At 39.6% G+C, this 26,518-nt stretch overlaps 1 protein-coding gene across 1 annotated transcript in view; it reads right to left on the bottom strand.

Moving 5' to 3' along the window:
- Positions 1-5,140: 5,140 nt before the first annotated feature.
- LOC107226697 overlaps positions 5,141-26,518 on the bottom strand; it is a 116,461-nt gene continuing 95,083 nt past the window's right edge. Inside the window, exons 3-11 of the mRNA XM_046734937.1 lie at positions 15,392-15,562; positions 8,266-8,425; positions 7,954-8,170; positions 7,683-7,781; positions 7,436-7,594; positions 7,209-7,347; positions 6,804-7,119; positions 6,565-6,694; positions 5,141-6,265 (exon numbers count right to left, since the gene is read on the bottom strand). Of these exons, the coding sequence (XP_046590893.1) occupies positions 5,758-6,265; positions 6,565-6,694; positions 6,804-7,119; positions 7,209-7,347; positions 7,436-7,594; positions 7,683-7,781; positions 7,954-8,170; positions 8,266-8,425; positions 15,392-15,562 (1,899 nt within the window). The 3' untranslated portion in view covers positions 5,141-5,757. The remainder of the gene's footprint in view (positions 6,266-6,564; positions 6,695-6,803; positions 7,120-7,208; positions 7,348-7,435; positions 7,595-7,682; positions 7,782-7,953; positions 8,171-8,265; positions 8,426-15,391; positions 15,563-26,518) is intronic.

The following is a 26,518-nucleotide window of genomic DNA, read 5'->3' as shown; positions in this document are numbered from 1 at the left end:
GGCTTTTATCGAAGCATATATCATAACCAAAGTGTTAGTGCCGTCATTTTGTTTGACGGAAAACAATGATCGACGATTGGCCGATGCTAGATACGATTTTAGAGCCGAAATCTAATCGCAGGTGAGTGAACGGGTGGCCATATTGTTTTCCTGTTCCCACTACATTCGTAACGTGTAACATTTGCAATTTACTTGCGCAACTATTTCCCGCGGAAAATTTCTACTTGAAGATTCGTTCAATACTATTAGTTAAATGAAAAAATTCACGTTATGTTGTACGCGGTTTTCCTGGCGCACAATCCGTAATGCGCGTCTATTAATCAAGGCAGTATCCTGGTTCAGAGGCCTTATTAAGGTGATTTTCGGCGTTTTTTTATGTTATTTCTTTGAAAAAGAGAGAAACAACGAATCTCAAAAAGCTTCGTTGTTTCTGTCCCTATTAGAAAAATCGTCGAACGTCACTTTTAGGCCTTTAAACCAGGACACTGTCCTAATAAGTTGGTCTGTAATATAATATCTTTTACGGTTATATTGCTAATGAACCCCGACGTACGGTAATTTCACTATTCAAATTGAAACAATTACGTATACACATGCTTGTTAGCCAAAATTATTTGAGTGTCGAGATACTTTGCAGAAACCATTGAACATGTTATGCTCCCACATATCCAAAGCTATTTCTAGACAATATTATTTCTATGTACATTAACACATTATATTTGTTCCCACTGTATATATGTATCTATGTATATATAGAGATATATATATATATATATATGTATATAAATGAACGCAACTAGAAGAAAAAAAAAAACCATAACTGTACAGTTTCATTATTAACTTAACAATTCTACGCACTGCATAATACGCATAACACACTGCTACAGATATACAATAATTATCAGTAACTATTGTAAAATCGATTTCGTATGGTACTCACAACTCTGTATGCGCATGTGTGTGTGTATGTATATTAAGATGGTCGTTGATTTACAACATATACTTCGTACTCCTGGAATCGATATACGCCGAAAAAACAGTGTGTTAATTATTTCCGATTTCTAGCTTGATTGGAAAGGATGCCTAAATCAAGTCGAAATTTAGAATGTGATGAAAAAAAAAAGGAAAAAATCTCAAATTTCGAGTACAAAAGAAGAAAACTATTGTTTAATCCTTTTTTTAAATTTTTTACTTGAAAGTTTTTTTTCCGACCAAACAAAATGAATTGAACTATTGCTCACTTTTTTTTGACTCGAAAAATGAGCTTTTTTCAATTTCAAATTGATTTCGGCACACTTTTTATTCGAAAAAAAAATCTGAAATAATTCATACACTATTTTTTCGTCATTACCTGTAGATTCCAGGGGTCAGAAGTTTACGTTGGAAATTAACTACCACTCTAATATACATGTATACTTGTAATAATATTCTATTTCCGTTTGATAGATCAATTTTCAACCGTACACTATATTCAGAAATTTCCTATCATTGATTGTTATATGCAGCAATTTATTGCGACATGTGGATTATTATTCGTACCTAATGCACGTACATTTGCCTAATCAATTATATTTTATTAATATTCTTAAGACAGTAATTGTTGTTCCATAGTTTTGTTATTAATTCAATTATTCCTTTTTCAAATTTATTGACAATAATCAGTTATTTTCACCGTATTAATACTACGTGGCATTCGTATAATCATCATATTATAATATACCTACTGTAGCGAATGATTGATCACCATTGTTGAAGATATTATTCAATTTTAAACATTACAGATATAATAATATAATAACGCTCATAGAATAAGATCAGATGTTAAGATAGATGTATTTTAAATTTGAAAATCCCTGTACTATATGATATATTTATAACGATATTTTTCAATCAAGTGCAATAAAATACTAAATTAAATTGAATTGAATCAAATTCTCTAACTCGAGCAGTGAATACAGTGAATCGTGATAATCGTTCAGCTTTAAAGTACACAGTGAATTTATATTCATTGATGTATTTTATTACTGTAAAAGCGTCAAACAGCTCATAATAATTTAATGATCATTACTATTATTATTTTATTCTCTCTCATTCTATACAAAAATATATTAACAAATTTGAATTCACAGTTACGTTCAGGTTTAAAAGATTTCAGGCCTTGAACAATCCTGATAAAATTTGGTGAAATTTTATCTTTATCAAAAAACGAACAGTATTAAGCAAATCGACAAAATGAAATAATGAAAAGAAAATACATTGATATGAATAAAACGTACTTTATTATTTTAACGTTATATCTTATAACGTACGTGGATCTTTAAGTCCTAAATATAATACGGACTAGCTGATTATAATATGTGTGTGTGTGTGTGTGTGTGTGTGTAAAACGTGATTCAATGCTGCGACTGTTGTTGGTATTATTGTTGTTGTTGTTGTTGTTGTTATTTTTATTATTATATATATAATACTAGATATATGTGTAATATGTATTTTACGGATAATCATTACGTATAAATATTTCATTCATATGTTCAGTTACATTCATACAAATGTACGCAATACAGAATACACTTATTATATTCAGCTTAGAAAGGTAATAGCGATGCAGGATTCCGAAAAACTGTGTATAATTACAAATTTATCTTAACAGGATTCTTACAACGGTAATAAGATTCAATCGTGTGGATAATATACACGTACAATAAGTATAACTACGCTTCTATGTAATATATGGGTTTTTTTTTTCAATGGTTGGTCACATATTCAACAATCTACACATTACCTGTACTTTATACATATAATCGCGATGTATAATATATTATACAGGCTACATGAAATTTATTATTTAGTCAAAAAAAAAAATGGAGCAATGACCGGGATTTAAAATTTCACTTACATGATAAATATATTTATTCAATCTAGGTGAAATATATGTATATTTTTTATTTTTTTTTGCCTCTATTACACGTTCAAGTAAAACGCGACTATGCAATTTTCAGCCATAATAATTTCGATTGGGAAAAATTGAAGAGAAAGTGGAGATCTTTCAATTACTTTTCATTGTTCGATATTCGTTAGTTTATTATTTAGGCATATAATATATTATATACACTCACGTATGTACCGTCGAAATTCTACGTATCGTTATGTTTTATAATTCATTGTTATTTTTATTCTTTTATTTTTTTCTAATGTATTTTCATCTCAGTCTTGTCACGCGAATTTGATTTGACAGGTCGTTACGTTATTTTGGATTTATTGTTTTTTTCCTCTTTTATCACCCGCATGCATGTAATATTCCCTAAAATCACATATTACACGTATATTGATATTAATATTTACTCAGGTGCAGATTTTTATTCCAATGAAGATACTGTCGAACGGCGTAACGATGCACGGATGACAACTGACAACGATAATAATTAATGATTGGTGTAAAACACCATAGAGAGCTGAGAAGCAGATTGTTGTGTATGAAATTCACAATGATCAGAAGAGAAAAAAAAAAGAAAGGAACAAAGAAATTAAATTCAAATTCTAATCACGTTTCACCGACCGCTACGTGTATCGTACATAAGATGACTAGTATAATACCAATATCACCAGGTCTATGTAAAAAATCATAGTGTTACAAATTTATTATTTTCTGTTTCTTTTGTTTAAATTTTTTTGTTTTTTCCTTCATTCGCCGCGTATGTAGGTATATATATATATATATAATATCTATAAATAAAAATGAAATGAAGAAGTGGAAACGAATCGTGGATGTAATGTATATTGTATATTTAACAGTGTTCGTATGTATAGTGAATATAATTTAGCGAATAATAATAACAATAGTATTATTAATAATAATGATAATAATAACAATAATAACTATAGCATCGCGCATACTCGCATGATTTTATGTATGATAGTAAATTGCACATCAACGTATCATTTAATTTGACTACAAAAGACGACGATCGAGCAGCGAAAATAATCGAATGATTCAGTTTATTTCCCAAGGTTTTTCTTTTCTTTTCGCTCATCTTCGTGACTTGATAAATTTTTCCGTTGATTTAGCTCGCGATTTATACTGGTAAAACAGACTTCACATTATTTTTATTTATATACACACTATAAATTTGCAATGTTGTTGCTGCATCTATTATAGATATACATATATATATATACCTATTCATCGTAAATCCGTAACGTATATGTATATGTAATAATAAATGTATAATACGTATGTGTATTATCATTATTATCCCCGTAACACCGAACTCTACGAAGTTCTACGTGTTTTATGAATTTACTCAAGTTCTGTGTATGATATATATATGTATGTGTATATATATATATATATGAATACTTATGTAATTTGATCAATAATACGATGGCGAATCATGTCACTTATGGTATTTCACGCATGTATATTGGCATGTGTAAATGGATTATTTAAAAAAAAAAAAGATGAGAATATAGATAGTTTTAATGGGAAATGAGAAAAAATGCGCGTCAATGATTACAGCGTTGTTATTATATATTGCAATTTAAAAAAAAATAAATAAATAAAAAAAATAAAACAAATACGAGGACGAAAACACGGCAGCGAAAGAAATCGGGCAGTGGCGAAATACTATATCGATATACACGAATGAGCTTGTGTCATTAAAACGCGAATTACCTAAATACAAATATTATGATTACGTAGCTATATTATATTATCATTTAAGAGAGATACAAATCGTTACTACTACATTCCATAATTCTTACGACATATGCATAATGTACTATGTATATACATATGAAATAATAAGTTCGCATACATCACCGTATGTATGTATAATATAAGCGATGCCTTCTAGGCATATCGTAGGTATGCATACAAACACGTGCTACGTATACCATATATATACCTATATGCCGTAATAGATCATATTACATTCTGTATTCGGATGCGAATGCACGCATATATATATAATATACATGTATAGTTTGTAAAGATATTTTTGTTTTTCTATCTACTTTTTTTTTTTCTTTGCCTCATTTACTGCTTCGTTTTCTAATTCCAATATATCGTTATACCTTATCATAATGACGATGATTATAATGATATCAATATCAATAATAATAATAATAATAATAGGATTAATAATAATATTATTAATAATTATAATAATAACGTATAATTAGTATCAGTTACTTTTTAATATTGGAGATCTAAGTAAGACAGTGGTAGTGTAATATCACAATAGTACTAATCAGGCCAACTTAAGCCAGTTTATTTATTCATTTATATTTATTTATCTTTTTCACATACCAGCCAAGACCGGCACAAGTTTTGCCCGTTTAGCTCTCAGGGCTCGCCAATGATTTCATCAATTTTAGCTACTGGCGCTTCGATTCCGCAACCAGCAGGTAAACGGCAACGGGCGATTTTTCATACCGCCTACATACTTAGAGAACTAAACCCACAGCCTTGATTCAGGCAACCCGCCCTACGCCCGCGCCACTTTGCCAGCGGAGTAGGAACGCGCAAAGCAGGTTGCCAGGTTTCAGGCTACAATTCGATTTCCAGAAACCATCAATTATCGGTGCAGTTCCTGCTGTACTACAAATTCTGGATAACATTCAATTCCAACGTCCGAAGGTGATTAAAAACGAAACAAGGTCCGCCAATATCCAGAGTAACACGCGTTTGTTTTCGCTATAGCTCCTTTGCTTCGATATTTTACATACCTATTAAAAGTGGCTAGCGCATACCTGGCTTCACAATATCGGTGGCAAAAAGGTACCCGAGTCGTCCAAATTTGGATCTAAACTCGCCACGATATCTCCTGTCGAAGCGTGTCGCGGTGCAGGCGCCTGAACGCCGCTGGCCAACGCGTGGCTGCTCGCACTTCCATTTAGCTTGCTCTTGTTGACGCCAAGTGAGTTACCGCTGCATGTTCCGTCCGCGGCGCTGCCGTCTATGGGTGCCGATATCTTAGAGACGCACTTCTTGCCGCGATACAGTCTGTACAGCGAATATTGCTGCTGGGGATCCTCCATCGTCGTTGCTCGCTGACGCGGACCCCCACCACCCACCGTTACCGTCTGCGCATGCGCGGGCTGCGCAGGCTCGACAACTGTGCTCACAACCGAGCTCACCACCGACGATCCCGTCATCCCTTGCATCGAGTTGCTCAAGTTGGACGACGACGATGACGAAGACGAACTGTTCAGCCACTCGTGACGCATCGCCTCTTCCGGCGTCATTCGCTTCTTCGCGTCCCATCTGAAAATAGGAGGGGAAGGGATTGATGTTTTTGTTTTCATTGACGAGGAAAAAATAAAAATCTCGTGAAAAAGCTTTCGATGGAATTGAGTCCCATGAAAATTACTCGTACGGCTGTTTTCGAAATACGTGATGGTTAACTTTGAAGTTTCTGATTCAAAAACGTTCAATTTAACAAATAATTTTTCTGCCATACTTCCATTATAATTCAAAGGACTTGTTATTAATCGCAGGATGATAATGCATGGAAAACCAACCGAGGAAGAAGTTTATACAGTTGGTAAAGATCGGATACTCACTCTAGGCACCTACTGACAAAGTCAACAAAAAGTCTATCCTTGCATCGAAGAGCTACCGCAACGTTCTTACTCCCCGGCCATCTCTTTTTTCCTTTACTATTCGTCAAGCATCTGGGACTCCCCTTTGAGTCTGCAAAAAAGTACAATGAGAACGTTGTGTTAAAAATGAAGGGATGCGTTGAGTTTGCATAACGGGAGATAAAGATGATATGAGTAAAAGCGAGTGAAAACGAGCTTACCGAAAAACAGTCTTCTTCGAGAAGCGTGGCTGATCAATTGATCAGGGGGCAGATCGAGTACCTCCATAACGCAGGCTAGTTGTTCGACCTCGTTTTCGCCGGGGAACAGAGGATAGCCCGTGTAGAGTTCGGCTAGAATGCATCCGAGACTCCACATGTCGATCGGAGTACCGTAAGGCAGGCCTAGAATCACCTCGGGACTTCGGTAGAACCTCGATTGTATGTAAGTATATACCCGCTGATGACTGTAGCACGATGATCCGAAGTCGATCACCTTTATCGAGCTACTGCCGCGCTGTTTGAGAAGCACGTTCTCCTGTAAAATGTTCGTTTACACAGTGATTTGATGTTTCTTGGCCATAAAACTGAACTGGAGTCTCGTCGTTGCAAGAGAAATTTAATTACCGGCTTCAAATCACAGTGGATTATGTTTTCCCTGTGAAGCAGTCTCAGGCACTGTATAAGCGAGTTTGCGAATCTTCGTATGAGACTCAGACTGAAGCCTTGATAGTTGTTTTTCTTTATCAGCTCGTAGAGGTTCAAACTGTGAACATTCAACGTTCCGTGAAACGAACGAACAATTTCGATTTCCCAAAATATGTCCACGATGACATATTTCTACGTCTACGCACCTCATGAGCTCGAAACTTATGCAAAGATGATTCCTGAAGTAGAAGTACTCCAACATGTGAATGACATTGTGCGACGTGTGAGCCTCTTGGTCTTTCTTCCTAAGGTGGTCCAAGATCCTCACTTCTATCAGCGCCTGATGATGGAACCGCTTTTTGTTTCTGCAAATTAAATTACGGGTTACTTCGTTCCAATTCTATTTAAATTACACTGTACATTTGTAAAGTAAACGTAGTATCTCTTAATCACCTTATGATTTTAATGGCAATATGTTGTCCCGTCTTGTGATCCAGCGCTCTGATAACTTGGCCGAAGCTACCTTTACCAATCACTTCGAGAATCTCGTACCTAGAGGAAACATTCGAGAAGCAAAGACATAGGTTACAGTCATGTAAGAAAATAAATTCAAGGACCAATTTCATTTGCGTGCACTTTTTTTTCTCACAATCAGTGTGATTTTTATCCAAGTACCTAAAGATAACGTTCGAAGAGCGGTTACTACACTGGAAATGATTAATACCTGTACGAGATGTGGTCGTGAAGAACTTTGTTGTAGCTTCCATTATCGTCATCGTATCCACCGTTCTGAGAAGCACCTTCTTCGCCGTGTATTTTGCACGCCTCAAGTCCCAAGTACCAGATTTCTGAGTACTTCTCGATTTCAGCTCGTTCAAACTCGGTCATCCTGGTTCCGTAATACTTCACGGCTTCCTGTGGTGTCATGGGCAGTCTCCTTCCTAAATATTCATAAACAACCGACTTATCAATTTCCGTTTATAGATTGGAAATTGGTGACAACGAACCACGCACTGTGATTTATTGACATTCTCACCGTAAGCATCGAAATGCGTTCCAGCATGAAGCGGATCGTGAAACATGTTGTGATTGTTGTTTATCGTTGAATTGTTCCCGTTGTTGCCATTGCCGTTACTGTTGTTGTTGTCATGTCTGTCGAGACGCGTTGCCTTTGCCAGTCCAAGGGACGTCAATTTCTGGAAATAGAAAAAGGGTAGAGAAATATTAAAATTACAGCCTGACTAAACAAACCCACCAAAGTGTCAACGTCCGCTTGCTTTCAAAGTAAACCCAACTTTTTCCGAGCTTTCCATGCTTTTAGCAGCTCTCGAGTTTGGACTCTCGGTTTAAGTAGGTCGAAGCAATTGAAAAATGCCACCTAAGGGTCACGTTGGGGTGTTGACTCAAAAGTAGATACAGTATAAATTATCGAAATGAAATATCGGTCAAAGAGAGCCTGACAAAGTTCACGCGACATTCTCAAACTCAGAGAATCCTTTGTCGATGCATTTTTCAAATTCCACCCGAAGCCAAGCTCCGAAAAATGAGTATCGATTAACGATTATTTTCCCATTTCTCTTCGTATGTCCTCAATTACGACCACACCTGGTCAATTTCAATTCCTACACGTGAAATGTTTAAGCCAGAGTCCAGGCAACGCCCAAGACTCGGTTCTCTATGCAGTTATGCCGCGTGCCTTGCGGCATCTTTGCAGTGCTGGGGCCAGTGGGTCGAGTAAGCATGGGAGTTAGATAAAACCTGCACCTTTCTAACGTGGCTGAAAGGTAGGTACGTGGGCATCGCGATTCCGTGCAACCATACATACACGTAGACGTAAACTTGCACGATGATCAACGTTGCAACAAGTCGGGGAACGGTCGGTTAGCCTAACCAAAGATATAAAGAGCCGAGTGTGGAGTGAAAATAAGAAGAAGAAAAACCGAGACTAAGACGATGGATAGAAAACGAAAAAGACAGAATCGCAGTGAGTGGCAATTGATTAAGTGCACTGCTAATTGTGACGCAGGGTACAATGCAGCCGCAAGAACCGGATGTGAGTGACGAAAAATTGAGCAAAACCAAATGGACACAAGTGAGTAAAACTGGCTCTTTGTTGGAGAGTCAACGACACGTGCAGAAGGAGCATGAAAACCGTTGGTTGAAATACACGTTGTCGTTTTTACCTCGCCAAATGAACCAAGTCCGCGAGTATAACATTACTAACGCACATTCAACGCTGGTGCACAAATCCTGTCGACGTATTCCTTATAAAATAACCCGGCTTTGCAACAATAGCCGCGGAGTCTCAGTTGCAGCGCGTGCGGTTTATAGGATAGGAATTTTTACGCCACTCCAGAGAACAAACAAAGAGGTATTTGTTCTTCGATATATACGGCGTCGTGCATAACGAACGTCGAAGGAATAAGTGATTAATAGACATGCAGATATCTATAAGCCGCCGTTGCTGCTGCTGCTGCTGCTGCTGTGGCTGTCGCTGTTGCAGCGTGACGGAAATGATTAATTTGGTATCAACTATTGACTGTGGTTAAAATTTGCATAGATTATAAGTCCGCGGATAATAATTAACGTATTGATAAAAGTATCCATGCACCCGAGTCTTTGTCTACACTCTCTTTATTTGTACGATAGTTTAATCACCCGTCATGGAATTGTATCTAGGAGACGAAAGCTATCTGTGTACTTGATTCGATGCAGAATTCAAGAAGACCAATGGATTTCCATTGCCATATAAATATACGTACGTTTCACGGCTTACACGTATACGGAAGAAATCGGAAAGAGGAGGTCAGCCACCTCAGCCAAAGTTGGAGTGGCAGGTAATGAAAATTGGAAAACGTGACTTCGATCCATGAATAAATCAAAGATCGTAAAAGTTCCCCCCGAATTAGAACAAGAGGGCGGTAGTGTAAGTACGATAGGGATGAACCGGCGAGAGCCAAAATTACGCATCGATATGTTGTATGTATTGCGTGTGTGATACATCTCGTAAAAAAAATTTGGGTCAGTGAAACTTTGAAGCGGTTATTTTTATCCAACTTTTCATCGACTCGATTATACCAAGTGGTTGGTGAACTTATTATAAAACGGCGATAGGCGCGTGCAGTTTAACAGAAGCAGGACTTAAGACTTATCCCGGTACCATGAAACTGCACGTATGTTCCGCATCTATATTTACGAATCGAGCCATTTCGAAGCTTTAATTTCACCCCGCCATATCCGGCAGTACGAGAACTAAAAGGAACGATATGAAAGAAGTCGGAAAAAGTCACGTAGAAGTACAACGGAAATTGAATAATTCAGACTCAAGAAGTATAAAAGGGTTCCGAGAACCGTCCGAGCCGACTGTCGCATCGAGTCGACGTTCATGAATTTCGAAAATAAAGATCAACGATCGCACGGTGTAATCGATTCTTGACGAAAATTCGGGTTCTCTGACCGACGAATAAATAAAAGCGACAGTTGATGTGGATCAAAGTTCATATTCCAGTCTACCGATAAGTAACTGTCCGGCTACGATATCATCGTAGAAAGGAAATGGAAAGACCGATTTAGCTCTATCGTTTGTATTGTCTGGTCTTGAATTTTTCAAAGTCAACTCGTACGTACACTTGGGAACAATGAATGTGAGACGGCTAATATTTTACACTAGACAGTTATGTTGGCAACACAGAAAAACTTACAGCGCCACAGTCGGCCGATCGCGAAACAAACTCAATCTCAATAAACTTAACATAACCCATGACCGTCGAATCTAACCTTAGAATACGTGTCAATCCAACAAATCATTATTCCCACGGTATTCTAAGGTTAGATTCGACAGTCATGAGTTATGTTATGTTTATTGATATTGATTTAGTTTCGCGCTCGGTCGACTATGGCGCTGTAGGTTTCTCTGTATTGCCAACACAACTGTCTAGTGTAAAAAATTAGCCGTCTCAGATTTATTGTCCACAAGTGTACACACGCGCACCAATGCCAACGATAATTAATTTACGTATAAAAGTCACATGATACTGTGGAACATACAATGGCGTTGAATACGTCAATCTACCCTTTCGTCTTGCATAATCAGAAGTAAGCAGCGGCAATTCAGGAGAGATGTCTGTTTACATTGACATCACTTCCTGGAGAGTGCTGGCCTGCGGGCTAAACCCGGTGGGACAGTGTCACGTGACATCCGCCTTGGCTTATGCAGAGGATATATAGAAGCAAAACAATGCTCTTTGTATAATCGAAACCACAGGCGAGAAGTAGGCGGCGATATACGTTTCTCGAATAGCAATTACGCCCCTGCATCAGCCCCCGATGGAGAGGATGGAATTCTGATGCCTCGAAGTAATTTCCAAGAAACAATCCCGCTCCTCTTAGCCAAATGAAACCTTCCGCTTTTACTCTCCATTTTTAACCACTCGAACGGCGGTTCCGAGCGGCGGAGAGAAATTCGCAAGGACGAGGTTATGACTTCGGTTGATTTTCGCAAAGTGATTGGGCACACCGACGCTACGGGGCCTTGACGCGTCCCTGGGCCAGGAAATCGGGCCCGATTATACGAGGACCGGGTGTAATGTACGCGGAGGTTTAACCGGTCGTCGATATCTGTACGGGAAGAGAGTTTCGCCCGCATGCGCATTGTCCTGTCTGTCTTTGTATTCGCTAGACTGATCACACCGTTTGCCGCTGTACCGTTCACACTGCTCACAATATTATTTATAGGTATGTGCATAGGTAGAGGTTGCGTTGTTCTCAGAATTAGTTATACAGCTATGACACTCGGTTATGACCACCCGGTCAGGCAGGATATGTTGTATAATTTTGTTGAAATTAAATCCCACCGACAAAGTTTTCAATTTCATAAACCCGCCGCTATAGACCGCGTACAGATATCCAGTACGAGGTCGTCGGGAACCCGGCGACAAGGCGAAGCAATTTTTACCGACGGCACAACGATGTCTGGGAAATTATTCTTCGGCACCGGTTAAAAGAACCACTCAATGAGTTTCTTGAACCGTGAATATTTCGAAATCGTTGTAGATGTGGTGGAATAGAATTTCTCTTGGAAAAAGGTATAAAAAAAACAGTCCTGTTCTCGGAAACATCAAATGGATGGAATGAAAATTCCACATAATCACTTCGAGTGCAGCAAGTAACTTTTTCAAATCGTCGTAATTCAGGATGAATGCTAAATTTTATTTTTATTCTTATCGTTCAAAAATCTCCAAATGATTCCGATTGGTATGATCACAGAGAAAACTAAAACCATTTGAAATTTTCTTCCGTAACTGGTAATCCGTCCTGGATGATGATGATAACGACGATGATGGTGCGTACGAAGGTGGGCCATGGCAGAGGAGTAATCGCAGCGGAGGAACGGCGATAACGGCATCAGCGATCATTACACTTTCAACTTTCTTTCCGCGAACAGAAACTAGATCCTTCCTCTTGGCGAGCATTGCGAAAGGCACGAAGAGCCGCGGACAGGCCGCAATTCTAAACGGTCTGCGAGTGTACAATAACGAAAGATAAGAACATGAGTACCGAGGACAATTCAACCGGCAGCACGTTACACCGAGGTGATGAAGCTGTTGACGACCTTGAGTTCTCGTGCAGAACCGAAGACTCTCTAAATCGATGAACGTTCATTTCGCACCACAAGTACGTACACTGAGAGAAATTTTGAGTTCCGGTTACCGCTGAGTCCTTAACTATTTTCATTTTTTACCACAATCGAAAAATATAGTTCTAGGTATAAAATGAAAATTAGTTTTCTAGCTGTTACCGGAAAGTCTAGTATCCGTTACTATTCTTTCTCATTACGATCACTGTTGCTAGATGTTCTTGCAACTGTTGCGAAAATTTAATGCTAGTGCAACAATAAATTGACGTTGAAGTCTTATTTGAGTAAAAAAGTAGAGTAAACCTCAGAAACTGATTTTGCGTTGCAATTACCAAAAAACGGATCGACGATAGCGCAAAATGGTTAGGCGTACCTCGTTTTTCATAATTCCAACAATATTCAAACAGTTTCGTGTGTACGTCCCACTTTCCTGGTGCCGATTGATAGTCGATTTCCACACTCGACGAAGACGATAATATCGCCGTACTTTGCCGAAATACTTCTGTCGATGGATTATCCAAGAGCTGTAACGCGAACGGTAACACCGGTCAGTGACACTTGGTAAAGGAAATGCTGCGTGCCCGTGCCGTATATAGTGAGAATCACTCCTTCGTAGCAATCAATTTCTCAGGTCAATGTCGGGCCAGGCCACTCATTGTCCGCGCCACAGTCAGTGTCACAGCTCGTACAAGTGGCACACACCTTCAGGTACCAACACTCCCGTAATGTGGGCTAATGCTCGTTAAACTGAGCGAAAACGAGAGCCGGCTCCTCGCTTCAATCTGCCTACATCCGCGCCTCAGGCCTACGCCTGAATCCATAAAAATTAACACTCGTTTTCTCTGCCTTCTAAGCCTGTGACACGAGTCTATACATCCACGGCAACATCTTTAACCACCGTAGCTCGTATAATAGTTCGCCATCGTTGGATAATTATAGGAAAATAAGAACAAAGGATCGCGGAGCTGTAAAGAGAGGCTAAGTATGAGGGAATGATACTTCTTGTAGACGACGACGTTACGCTATATGATGGAACGTTCGTACCAAGGCAAGTTTCTCAAGAGCTACATCGCTAATTGCCCCCCCCCCCCTGCCCCCCTGCCCGCCGCCCCTCTGATAACCGTCACGTAATCTCATCCTCTCATTCTCTCTATCTCTCGTTATTCTTGTCCAAGGATGATCAAAGCAAGTGTTTTTCATCCAATGATCAACGTTTCGTGGAAGGAACGTTATTCGAATGTCCTGATCCGCCAGGAATCCTTTCCAATAGTGCGGAATCTCGGTGTTTCTATAAACGTTCCGTTCCTCCTTGCGAATTTTCGCAGGAAAACGAACCGCAGTAGAAACAGCTGACCGACAAGACGGTGAGATACAAGATACTTTCTAAACCCGTTGCAGACACACGGGCAATAAAACACAGCTGACGAAGATTGGATCGAACGAATAGCCAATACGACAACAAAGTGCAAAATTATTACACACACTGGTCGGATTTGGTTCGCATGCGTGGGTCACGTAACAAAGTAGCTGCGCGGAATCGTTGCAACACAAGTACATAATGTAGGTACAAGAGTACGTCAAGTGGTAAGAGAAAAAGGCTGACTTACGCAAGCTGATATGTAATTGGTATATTATATGTATAATAGAGACGGCGTAACGAAGTCGACTTCTGGCCAGTTATTCCGCTAGGCGTAGCGCTGTGGCTGAAATCACGTTACTTTGCAATACGTCCCGTTGTGTGACTATTGTCACTCCTCTCGTACGTGGGCACCTACTTAGCAGAGCTCGTGAAAGAAAGAAAGAAAAAAAAAAACAAGAATTCCGTTTCATAGAACGTTTTCTCCTCTTTGTTTTCTATTCTTTTCTCATATTCTAAAAACTCCTAGTTGTACGATGCTCAAAAAACGATACCGAGGCCGCTTCTAACCATCTCTCTTGACGCTGATTAGAATCTTTCCAAATATTCTCAAGCCCTCGAACCCGTCACCAGGTCTAAAGTTAACTCAACTTGTATAAACAGCGCCGTGAACCTTGACGAAAATTTCCTAGATTATATACGCCGCGCTCGTTTTCCGCTTGGGAACAGGGCAAGTACGTTTAAACCCAAGCGTTTCATATAGACTGACAGCTTCTTTTTCCCGAACACTTTTTTTCACATCCTTCTTGGACTCGTAGACTTGAACGTTTCATTGGAAAGGTTTGGAACTTTTCCGTTTCCATCTGAGTACCAGCGATTCGATCAAGACTTCGAAGCAAATGTGTGGATTTGAGAGGCTTGGAATGACTTTTAACCACGACTTGATGAATTGGATAAATGTACCCGTAACAAATGGCTCTGGAACACTTCGGTGACTCCGTGTTTCCGGACAATTAAAAAAATAATTCAAACCTCGCCCGTCAAATGGCTTTGGAACACACTTCAACGACGTTTCGTTAACATGCTTTCGACGTCGTTCGAAAGAAAGAGTTCAACCCCTGAATCAATGGTACACCTTTCTTCTCCGTTCGAAATTGAGACATGGCTTACCTCGTGGGGCACCGAGTTGTGTTTCGTTCGGCTTTGGTTGGCCGAGTTGTTGATGGACGACAAGGAGGTGAGAGTTGCGGATCCAACGCCTCCACCCCCGACCCCAACGATGGTTTTGCTTCCTGCCTTCGTCCCGCCGCCGCCAACATCCTTGTGCAAGGCTCCCGGACTCTGTAAATCGAACGGGAATAATCCTGTATGAGTGTGTGGATGACACGAAAAACCGAGGATGACTATCGCGTGGATTTTATCAATCGTAAAACGGTGGCTCGTACTTCGTAGAGTACTTTCTGCGGTAATACGTAACGCGGGTCGATGCCTAATTATCTGGGTCGCGGTATAAGCTGGTCTGGATTTACCGCGTCGAATCAGCAACTTATTTTCGAAACTGCAACGTTCCAACTTATCATCATATTGCACTACATTGCACATGACTCGATATGTCAGCTTTACAGTGTGAATTGATACACGCATATTCCGCGAATTAACGTCTATTCGCGTATAATGTAATAACGCGTCGTTGCGTGTCATTGTTTCGCGTCAGGTATAAGCTTGCGGCTTACACGATTTTCCGGTAGGACATCGCACAGGCGCTTATTTTCCTCTGACAATAGATTCAACAGCGCATCATTATCGCTCGCATTGTCTCACCGTTACAAAACAACGATACCAAAACCGAGCTGCGATGCGCGGAGTGCAATTTGAACCGGGACTAAGTGCAATGATTCTTCGTTTACACTTATACGATACTCCGGACTACGGAACAAGTTCACTTCCAAGTTACCAACGCTCTGGTTCTCCGAGCAGAGTTCGATTATACGTAACGCTAACCAGTTCGGCGTAAATATTGGTAATTGGTAGAGCAACAAGTTAAGGGATCATCAGGTGCTGAGAAAGTTGATCTTGAGTATAATTAACTGTAAGCTGAATATCACTGGGTTGAAAGTTCATCCTTAAGATAGAAGCGAAGAAAAATTCAATACTGCTTCCAAATCGAAGAAACAGGACGAAAATTATCGAATCTATTCACTTTTCTTCGTCACAATTTCCTCAATTCCTGCTTTCATCAATGTTCGCTAGAATCGGTCATTTTTTCTTTTTTTTCTTTACTGCTGGAAACAAAAAAATTCAAATCAAAGTGACCCAAGAATCTAACAAGGAATTAGTCGGTCTGTTGTAGAAAAAAAAAAATTTATCAACAAATGGTTGTGATTCGCCAAGTCCGCGCGCAGTCTGGCTTGCACGACTCTCCTATTTATTTCGCAGCGATTCGAGCAGACGAAAAAAAGAAAAGAAAAGAAAATAGACAAAAGAAAAAAGAAGAAGAGATAACCAAAGCCTCGTGCTTGGGATTCTGCTGGTGCAGTTAGAGGGTTGAAACGGAATGCTCGCTATCTAACTTGACTGCATTCCCCGACTTGCATCAGTAAATTTTCAAACCGCTGTGCACTTTCCTCCAGGCAGCAGTAAATACCTATAATCTGTATCTGTGCCTGCATCGCATACCTATTATAGGTATATGCATACATGTATTACATACGTATATGCACTCTTGTAACACGGGTCATTGAATAGCAAGTAGTTAGCACGCATGTGTAACAAGTAAAAGTTACTTACCGCGTGATCTCGATCGATTTCCGTTTCGATTCTAAATTCATCTTTCGCGCGTGATGGGGAAATTTAAAATTAAGGGATTTTTCTCAACTTTGTTTAAACTTCGCGCTTAAATTCGGGCTTTAGCTGACGCGTTTCCTCCCTTTGCGACGCTCTGACTCACTCTATACGATAATAATTATCGCGGTTTTCGTCGGGTCACAGAACTGCTGTACAAATTATCTCGATAATGTTTCCTGGGATTTTCTTTTATCTCTTGTCTCAGCTTGCCTCTATGCCCAGGCATAAAAATTGTTTTCTCTACCCAGAGTTGAAAGGTGACGAGACTGGATGCACGGACCTTGTTTTTAAACAAAGATTAAATAATACACGACGAATAAATGCATAGCATGTGAAAAAATGGTATAAAAAATTAACCGATTGCTGCTTCGTAAAATTAATGATTTCCAACGTTTTGCGGATACTTTTCGTCTTAGGTTCGATTGTTTACTTATTGTGTATTGATACCGCGTGACACATATAATCAATTCGATACGTGCATTCACTATCTATGGCTTATCTTCCAGACGTTGGTACCGTACATGTATTATATACACAAGTACGTCTGTATACGTAACCAAGTCTTTCCCACCGCGTGTTGGTGTGTTTAACGACTGTATCTTGATTCCTCGTTTATAACATGGCACGAGTTATACGAATTTAATACGTCGTAAACAAATCCGAGATTTTTAAACCCAACAACGCGGATTCTATTCGTTTTCTTTTTCTTTTTTTGTTAGTTTCAGTGACTTACGTTCAATTTCTTATAGAATTTCAAAATCGTTAGCCAAATTTTCTCCTTACTTCCACCCAACCAGAACTTAAATTGTTATCGTATTCTAAGAGTAATTAATTAACCTGTGCAGTTTCGTTAAGTGAAAAATATTTACTTTCCAACGGAAAGTTGTAAATATAATGCGACCACATTTTTTTAATATTCATGTGAATTATTATTACAAATTTGCATTTTGCTTTCAGTATATTCGGCTTCGTTAAGAAAGAAATAAATGAAAATTGTCACATCCATTTTTCTTATTGTTTTTTCTTTTTTTTTTTTTTTCTTTCCTTTCACGTATCCCGATTTTAACATTTCATCAAACTGAATCATCACTCGATATTTTCATACGATCATCCGTTACCTTCGCTGATAAATAAAACCGAGTAAATTGTCAATAATGGGGGTGAAACGTTTTTCAACTTTTTACCTTGTTTATCGGTGCTATTTTCTCGCTGTTACCACCAAAGCAGACGCATTCGGAGATAATTTGTTTGACCTTAAATTTCTTCCTAACCATATCTAACCGCTGCGTCGCGATTCTTGCATAGGATGCAAATTTTAACGGTAGTTATTGTTGGCATTGGGATATTACGTTTCACTTATGCAACAGGTTTAGTCCACCCGTGTTTTCAAGTACGTATAATCTACGTATGTTCGTATATTTATATCCACGGACATATAAACTCGCGTTGCGTAATACGGTCGTTAAGGAATGTATTCTTTTCGCACTTTAATTACGAGCTCATTAACACGCGATCGGCTGAGAACTGATATCGAACGACACCGATTATTTCTGCCTTCCTTCGCGCAATGACATGTCGCAATGCACAATAACACCAAGACGATGCGTCGCGCTATCTTGCAATTCTTTGCCTCGGTTCGATAAGTTTTAAATTTCTTATTTTTCACTTTTCTCTCACCCCCACTTTTATAAACCCGCCACCTTCCGTACGTCGCCCTGGTTTATTCACTAGCTGTATCGATCACCGATCGATAGGTTAGGCTTTATTGATAACGGTATTCTTATTTCTGGGTCACACTTGAATTGCGATAATCGGTCATCGATACGTCGTATGAAAAATTGAAAAAATTTCAGATTCCGGGCTAATGTTTGGAATCGAGAAAAAAAGTGGGACAAGAATTCAAGTCGAATTTATTCAACCGTTTACAATCGTTTCTTTAATAAATTTTCAGATCTTATCTTCATTCGTTCGCGATCCAATTTTTTTTTTTTTTTCCAGCTTGTTTAACAAGAAATATCTGCTCTTATCGAAACGAGTTTTGTCAGTTCCTCTGTTCAAAGCGGCCTTGACTCAACGATTTATATATTCAGAATTTTGTTACTCTGCAATATTGAAAACCAATGCACGCATGCGATCGGAATTTCCTTACGCAATTCCGCAACGTCGACGAGATTTAAAACTGATCGGTGAAGTGATTTTTTATTTTATTTTATTTTTTTTTTTTTTTTTCGTTCGCGTTGACAAACGAGGCTCAAAGAAATTGACACATTTCTTGAAAGTTGTGACAAATTGCTTTAAGTGGGAAGTCCGAGAGTGCCCGAAGTTTTTTCCACTCGTTCTTTTTTGCCTCCTCCCCCCCCCCTCCCCCTCCTCTTTTTTTTTTTAACAATTTCGTAACAACGCGTGGGCGAGTATCTGAACCATTTAAGACTCGGCAGCAGTCGAAGCGGCGAAAAATCGCGAGTTTAAAATGCGGGCTCTGCTGCCTTAAACGCTTCGGGCCAAGGAACAGAATCCGCAAGGTTGCCGGCCGATCAAGGATGACTTTTTCTCCTTTTCCGGGCTGATTTTTTTCTCCTTTCTCCGTAATTCCGTTCCAAATTAATTTCCGTAACTGATCATATATATATATATATATATATATATTCGAGCAATGATCGAACGATCGATAGATCAGCGAGGGCAGGAAACGCGGCAATTTTAGTATAAACTCGGAATACCGGATCGTGGGCTTCTTTCAACCGTAAATTTTCTCGGTCTTTGGAATAAAAAAAAAATAAATAAATAAAAAAGATAAAAAAATATTTTTAACGCCAAGGCCGAAGTTCGAGGAACTAACGATACCCACACACGTGCTAAACGAAAAGCAGCGGCTTCGAAACGACCAATCAAACCCTTGCTCACGCCAAGGATTCGATCCTCGGATTCCGAGCTCTTTATATAACCGGCAAAACCGGCCGTAGCAACGATTTCTGCATAATGTGTACAGTCGAATCTAAAAAATTATTCTAACACGGAGGTTGAAATTTTTTTTTTTTTTACAAAGTCAGTTGAATAAAATTCAACGAACGAACGAATCGTGATTGTAGAAAAAAATTAATAACCCAAAAATAAAAGCTGGATAATACGTTTGATGAGTTTTCGTCACAGCAGTTACGTGATTATTGTAATCTTTTTTTTTTTTTTTTTTTTGTTACTAAAAGCACGTATCACAGCTAAATTTGTTTGTAAATAAATTTTCTACAAGCTGCCCGAGATGAATTTTATTCTGCAGCTCTTACATTTGTGACAAAATCGTTACACGCACAATCATTTACATGGATTATTATTATTTACTAAGTTAGGTTGTATTCATTGAATAATTAGATTTCGTTTGGATAGACAATCTAAATCAGCCTATATTCAGGAAAATCAGATATCTGAAAATTCGATCTTTTGATATATAATAAGAATAAGAATAAGAAAGAAAAAAAAAAAATACAACCTTGCGATCCTTTTGAAAAATGATTATAAATTGAAATCTAAATTCTGTTCGTTTGAATTTTCGTCTTCTAATATCGTCGATAAAATTAAAGTGAATTAATATCAGTTTCGTATTTCGGACCTTGAGTTACAACATCATTTTGTCTTCGTAAAATTTTTTCACCGGTCTGTACACGGCTGTAATATTACACATTCTTGGTATCACGGAGTCCACGGCTGCACGGGAGTTGCATGTGTATATTACAGTAGAAAAAACGTGAATGCCGTAAAGTATACGACGTGCATCCCACGTAGAGGAATTACAAGCAAAAGAGATCTGCAGAGATTCGAATGCAGAAAGTAAAAGGAGTCGACCGAGTCATAATGGCGCGACCTTGTCGAGTGGGAACGATCTCTCTCTCTCTCTCTCCGTCTCTCTGTCTTTGACTGTACGATAATTTCTGTGCGTATTGTACACAGATCACAGCTGTAAGATACAGTTGCGAAAACGCGAAGTACACGCGACACGACGAGTTTTGCGACACAGTAAATACATCCCACTCTCAAATTTCGATTCGCACAGTCCGCGTGTCGCTTTTAATCTTGCAGTGGTTGTAAGAGTAAAAAAGATAAAATAAAATTAACTCTCGCCTTCAAAGATATCCGTTTCGCAATTGATGGCCGTCTACTGAGTAATCGCGTTACACGGAATTCAGAAAATTCGCTACTTTCCATTACTCAAAAATTTCATACGCTTGTTTTTCGATTGTAACGTCACGAGGTTCGCTGTTTCGACCGAATAACAACGTAGGCGAATTACGGTAAACGCATTCACGACACCCGTGCAATGGTCAATGCGTACCTAACGCGATACCCGTGCAGAGTTTCACGGTTGAGGAGAGTTTCGCGATAATCAGACCGGAACTCAAAAGGAGCCACCTTTGTGCAGTCCTTGCGAAGCTGGCTTCTATTTTCCTACGCTGCCCTAAACCGGGTGCCATGTATGTTCGGGCAGCAGCGATAGTTCTGCTCTTTCGGCAGTGCCGATTTCTTTATTTTCAGTATCGCAATCCCGAAAATCAACCGGGTTTCTCAATCCAATCACGCGATTTCATCGAGACTCTATTCACGCCGAGAGTTGATCAAATTTTTATATACTCAACAAGTGAGCTTTTGTGACATCTTAGTTCATGTGAGATACACTGAGAAAAATTTCCTCAACTATTTTCATTTTTTACCACAATCGAAAAATATACTTCTAGGTAGAAAGTGAAAATTAGTTTTCTAGCTGTTACCGGAAAGTCTAGTATCCGTTACTATTCTTTCTCGTTACGATCGCTGTTACCATATTTTCTTGCAACTGTTGCGAAAATTTAATGCTTGTGCAACAATAAATTCTCTAAAATAAATATAAAAATATAAAATAAATATCTGTTTTTTTAATGAATTTTTCTAGTTACTGTAATAAATGAATTTTTTCTCAGTGTAAGAACATTCGGGTAAAATTCCCGTGTCAATCACGACTCGTCAAAAACTTGGGCAAAAGCTATCAAACTCTAATTCGTGCTCGAAGAAATGAGAATTTGAAAAAGTGTAAAAGACCGTTGAAATTATAAACCGATTTCAAAATTCCACAGAGAAATATACAGACGGAAATTTTTTCTGAATGAAATTAGCTTTTCAATATTGTTTCAAGTGTTTCAGAACAGATGCTCAAGTGTATAATTATAATTGCTGTTTAACCTTCGAATGAAAATTGTTCTTGTTTAGCGAGGCTCGAGTTTCTTTGCTGAAATAACGATTAAATGTAAAACTTGTCATATTTTTGATTAACAATTTATAAAGTTTTTTAAAATTTTTTTTGTATACTTTATAAATTGCACACAACTGCAACGTGTTTTCAATACTGCCTTCGAACGTAATATTCGAATCGAAAGAATGATAACATCGTGTGTTTTTTTTTTTTTTTTCTCCTCGGAACGAAGTACAGTCACGATGATGCGCGAACGTTTGACAAGCAAGCATCTTGATCAACCGAGTTTTTCGACAACAATCCCTTCTCAGGTTTCCAACGTTTAAGGGGGTCTTTTGTAAGGTTAGAAAAACCGATCCCGCACATCACCGAGCTGCTTGGAACCTGCAGGCTGCAGGTATAAGTGTTCGATCCCACAACCATTATTCACCACAATACTTTCCCCACCCTAGTCTTCATCCTGTTCTTCTTTTTCAACGTCGGCACGAGCACCTGGCCTACAGATTGGACCGGCAGGTGATCCAGGAGCGATTATGGAGACCAGAGAACGGCCCCCAAAACCTCCTCGATATCCACTCTGGATGCACGATGTCCAAGGTATCCGATGGCCAAAGGGCCGCCCGGCGTTCAGGTCAACGCAGATGCCAGCCGACGACACCTGCCGAGATTCGAAGGCCAAGACCAAGTCTCAGTATCCAAGACTCAGGATCGAGGCACGAAATCGCGATGGAATAAAAATGTCGGATTTGTAAGAACCAGCTGCGCCGGAAAAGCTTAGTCATTCCGATCCGTCGACGTTGAGGAAAGTTTCGTAATTATGTTACAGTTAGCGGGAAAAATTATTAACTGACGACGAATAAACATTCGATACTGGAATTTGAAGCGAATGTGGCACTGATGGACTCTACCGTTTAACCGTGCTTGTTGATTAGTATAATTGCGAGTAAATTTTTCATATCACGACTTTCTTTGGTTTGTATAATACCGATGTTTACGTGATCCGAGCTTTTATGGAATTACTTCGAAGAAGGATTCAAATGACTTTACAGATCAGTTTCTTGGATACTTTGCGAATCGTTGTGTGTATCGAAGATTTCACAGGGAATGCAACGGTCGTGTTTGAAATGATTTTGCATCGCGGGTGAAGATGACAGTCAAGAGGGAAACGAAAATTTGAAAAGTGGGCAATGGAAATGGGTAAACAATTCGTCTGGCTAATGGACTGGCTGGTGGAAAGGAATCGCGGTCGAAAGTTGAATAGAAATTGAGGGACTGACCGTGAACATGCACAAGTCGAGTAGGTACACACGTACCGTAAGGAGACAGACGTCAAGAGTGATCGTCTTTGGAGTTGCTAGAGAGAGAGACAAAGAGATAAAATAATGAAGCTACCATGCATGGCTACTTTCTTATATCGCTTTCATCAGCGTCGAGAACTTCTTTCGCGTTTTCACGCCCTCCTTCTCCCCCTGATCATTGGATCGCGATCACGATCACGGCTAGAATGCCGTTTGAACAGGGTTGTAAAAAGCGTTAAGACGGAGATACCGTTAGACGACAACGCGACGTTCCCTGATTAAAATTATTGACAAAGCTGTGACTGCAACACGTCGAATAATTGAGACTGATTGAAATCCAAGGCAAACATAGAAACACACATCCAACTGTCCAACTGTTCGTTGCTTTGGTCAATTGATCATCAAGAAGCGAGAGACCTAGCGAAGCTGTTCTCGCTCTCTTGTGATCCATGATCCACGGATCGGTGTGCAAGGATCGTTGTGACTTGTAACGAGGCGCAGCTGCATCTCGTTCTCAATCCCACGTCAATTTCCCGCACGGGTTTTGCGTCGATTCCTTTTTTCTTTTTTTTTTTCTTTTTCTTTTTTTTCTTCATTTACAAACGGGTCAACTCGATGGCTGGAAGGCAGAGGAGTTCAAAGCCCGTTTGAGTATCGAGGGTAGCTCGAATCACCGTGCAGTAGTTTTTACCGGTAATTTTAATGCCAGTCAGTGGGTACACGGTGAAAATACAAAGTGAATCCCATTTCCGTCGCCTGCACCGAAGCGAAGAGACTTGGGGGGGGGGGTTATATATGGGCGAAGCTCGGGCAAGACGTTCACGAGATAAACTTTCACAGCCTTCGGGAGTACCCGGTCCAGGCCTGGAGAGAAGGAGAAAGAGAAAAGAGAGATATAGAGGGCAGCACGGGTATTCAGAGGGCACAACACTGTATGGTCTTGGACTCTTCTCACTGTATCGGAGAAAAAGATGAATAGAGAGAGAGAGAGAGAGAGAGAGATCGTGCCGCAGCGTTGAGGCCAAGAATTAGTACAGAGACCGAGATCAGTGGTGCTAAAAAAAAAAAAAAAAAGAAAAGAAAATGGAGGAAAAAAGTTGGACACAGGTTGGCAGCGATCGAACAGATACACCGGAGACCATGACTCGATTTTTCAACCTTATTTTCTCGTGCTTTATGACGATGGTCAGTTTGATTGGATCAACTGCCGGAGCAGAAGGAACGGATTTATCATGCGAATGGTCGTGATGGTTTTTCTACGTTTCTCTCTTTCCGTCTGTCACAGTCAAATCTCCCGCACCCTTGGGACCAGCAACCATCAGACTGGAAATGTCCGTAGCGAAGATTAAGCGACCGCAAGGTAAATGAGCTCTCGACTCTCATTTTCTATTTGCTTTGTCACTGCGGTATAAGATAAAGTGACTTAACGATAACAAGTTTTTAGTTATCGGTTTGCACGGATTCAGGTGACTGACGTTTCACGATCGTTGGGTTTGTCATTTCTATGAAATACACAAATCACGGGTGTTTAAGACTTTATTTTCTTCGCGAAGAGTTCGTTACATCGAGCATGGCGATAAGTGATGATGGTCGAGAGCTGCGATGGTTTTTTTGAACCTTGAAAAAAGATTCGCAACGATTTCATCGGCTCTCGAATGACGGTTCAGACTCCGTTAATGGAAGCCTCGGTGAAATCGTTGGTGAAATTTTACCCTGCAGGGAAAACTTGGCAGCGGCAACACCTGACGATGATAATCGCGACGATGGATTGTGTCGGTATAATTGGCAAACCGAATTACAAACGGTTACGTAAATTCATCAATTTCAGATAAAGTTCTCCTTAAACGAAGAAACCACAAGTCAGCCATGACCCAAGAATCAGCACCGGGTTTCCAATTTTCTCATCTATATCAAACCATTTGCATGAGCGACACGTCGCCGAATCGAAGCAATCCGTTCACGATTCAACGATATTTACGTAAAATTTTACAAGTTTTTTATTCTACTTCTAGCTTTATCTAATAGTTCGAATCGGGGATAAAAAGAAAAAGTAACGTTCGTTGCATGAGCTGAGCACAAACGCGTGGCAATAATTCACAAAGACCGTCGTGATCGTTGCACAAAACAATAATTGCCTTCCCTGCATCACGTAATAAAGTAGATGATAGCCTCTCTCTCGTAACTCGTCTCGACGTACATGCATACGTGTACATACACGCATACGTACGTATACGTAGACCCACCGAGTCTCACAATCAGCTGTCACGAGTATGTAGCACGTGTGTATTTAACACACAGAGTGGAGCAGAAGGCTAGAGTAAAGAGAAGAGAGCATAACACGAGGGGTTAACGCTCTTCTCGCAGCCCTAAATCCCCCACGCAACTATCTCTCTTTATTCTACTATTTTCTTCTTCGTTGGTTTCAAAAAGCGTACACAGTACACCGAGTAACGGGTCTTCGTATATTTAGACTAGCTCGTTTATTCCTCGGTTGTTCCACCTCCTCCAACAACGGAGGCGTTTCTCTATTGTCATTTTCCATAAAAACTTCAGCCCGTCTCAGGGTCGGAAAATAAAGAGTTTATCGGTTAACGGAAATCGGTAATCAGTCATTGCCGTTCCAATTTTCAGACGTCACTTGTCGAATTGAAAGGAATTTTTTTTCCCCGGGAAAAATCGTTTCGCCTCAATTGGACTCCGAGCCGACGTGTTGTCAATCGATGAGTCGGACGATCGTTTGACTTGTGATTACCGATAGATCATCGATCGCTTTACCCACGATTATACAAACTGCTTCCGGATAATTTTAATCACCGCGGTTCCTGTATCGTGAATTCTATTTAAAAATCGTTACTCGCTGGTAGTTTCAACCGCCTTCGGTTAATCGGTAATCAATTGCTCCGTCAAGCTTTACCGAATGGGTTTATTCCCCCCCCCCGA

Source organism: Neodiprion lecontei, chromosome 3 (assembly GCF_021901455.1).
Source record: "Neodiprion lecontei isolate iyNeoLeco1 chromosome 3, iyNeoLeco1.1, whole genome shotgun sequence".
Lineage (NCBI taxonomy): Eukaryota > Metazoa > Arthropoda > Insecta > Hymenoptera > Diprionidae > Neodiprion > Neodiprion lecontei.
The sequence above is the reverse complement of the archived record's forward strand: the minus strand, read 5'-3'. Positions and strand labels throughout refer to the sequence as shown.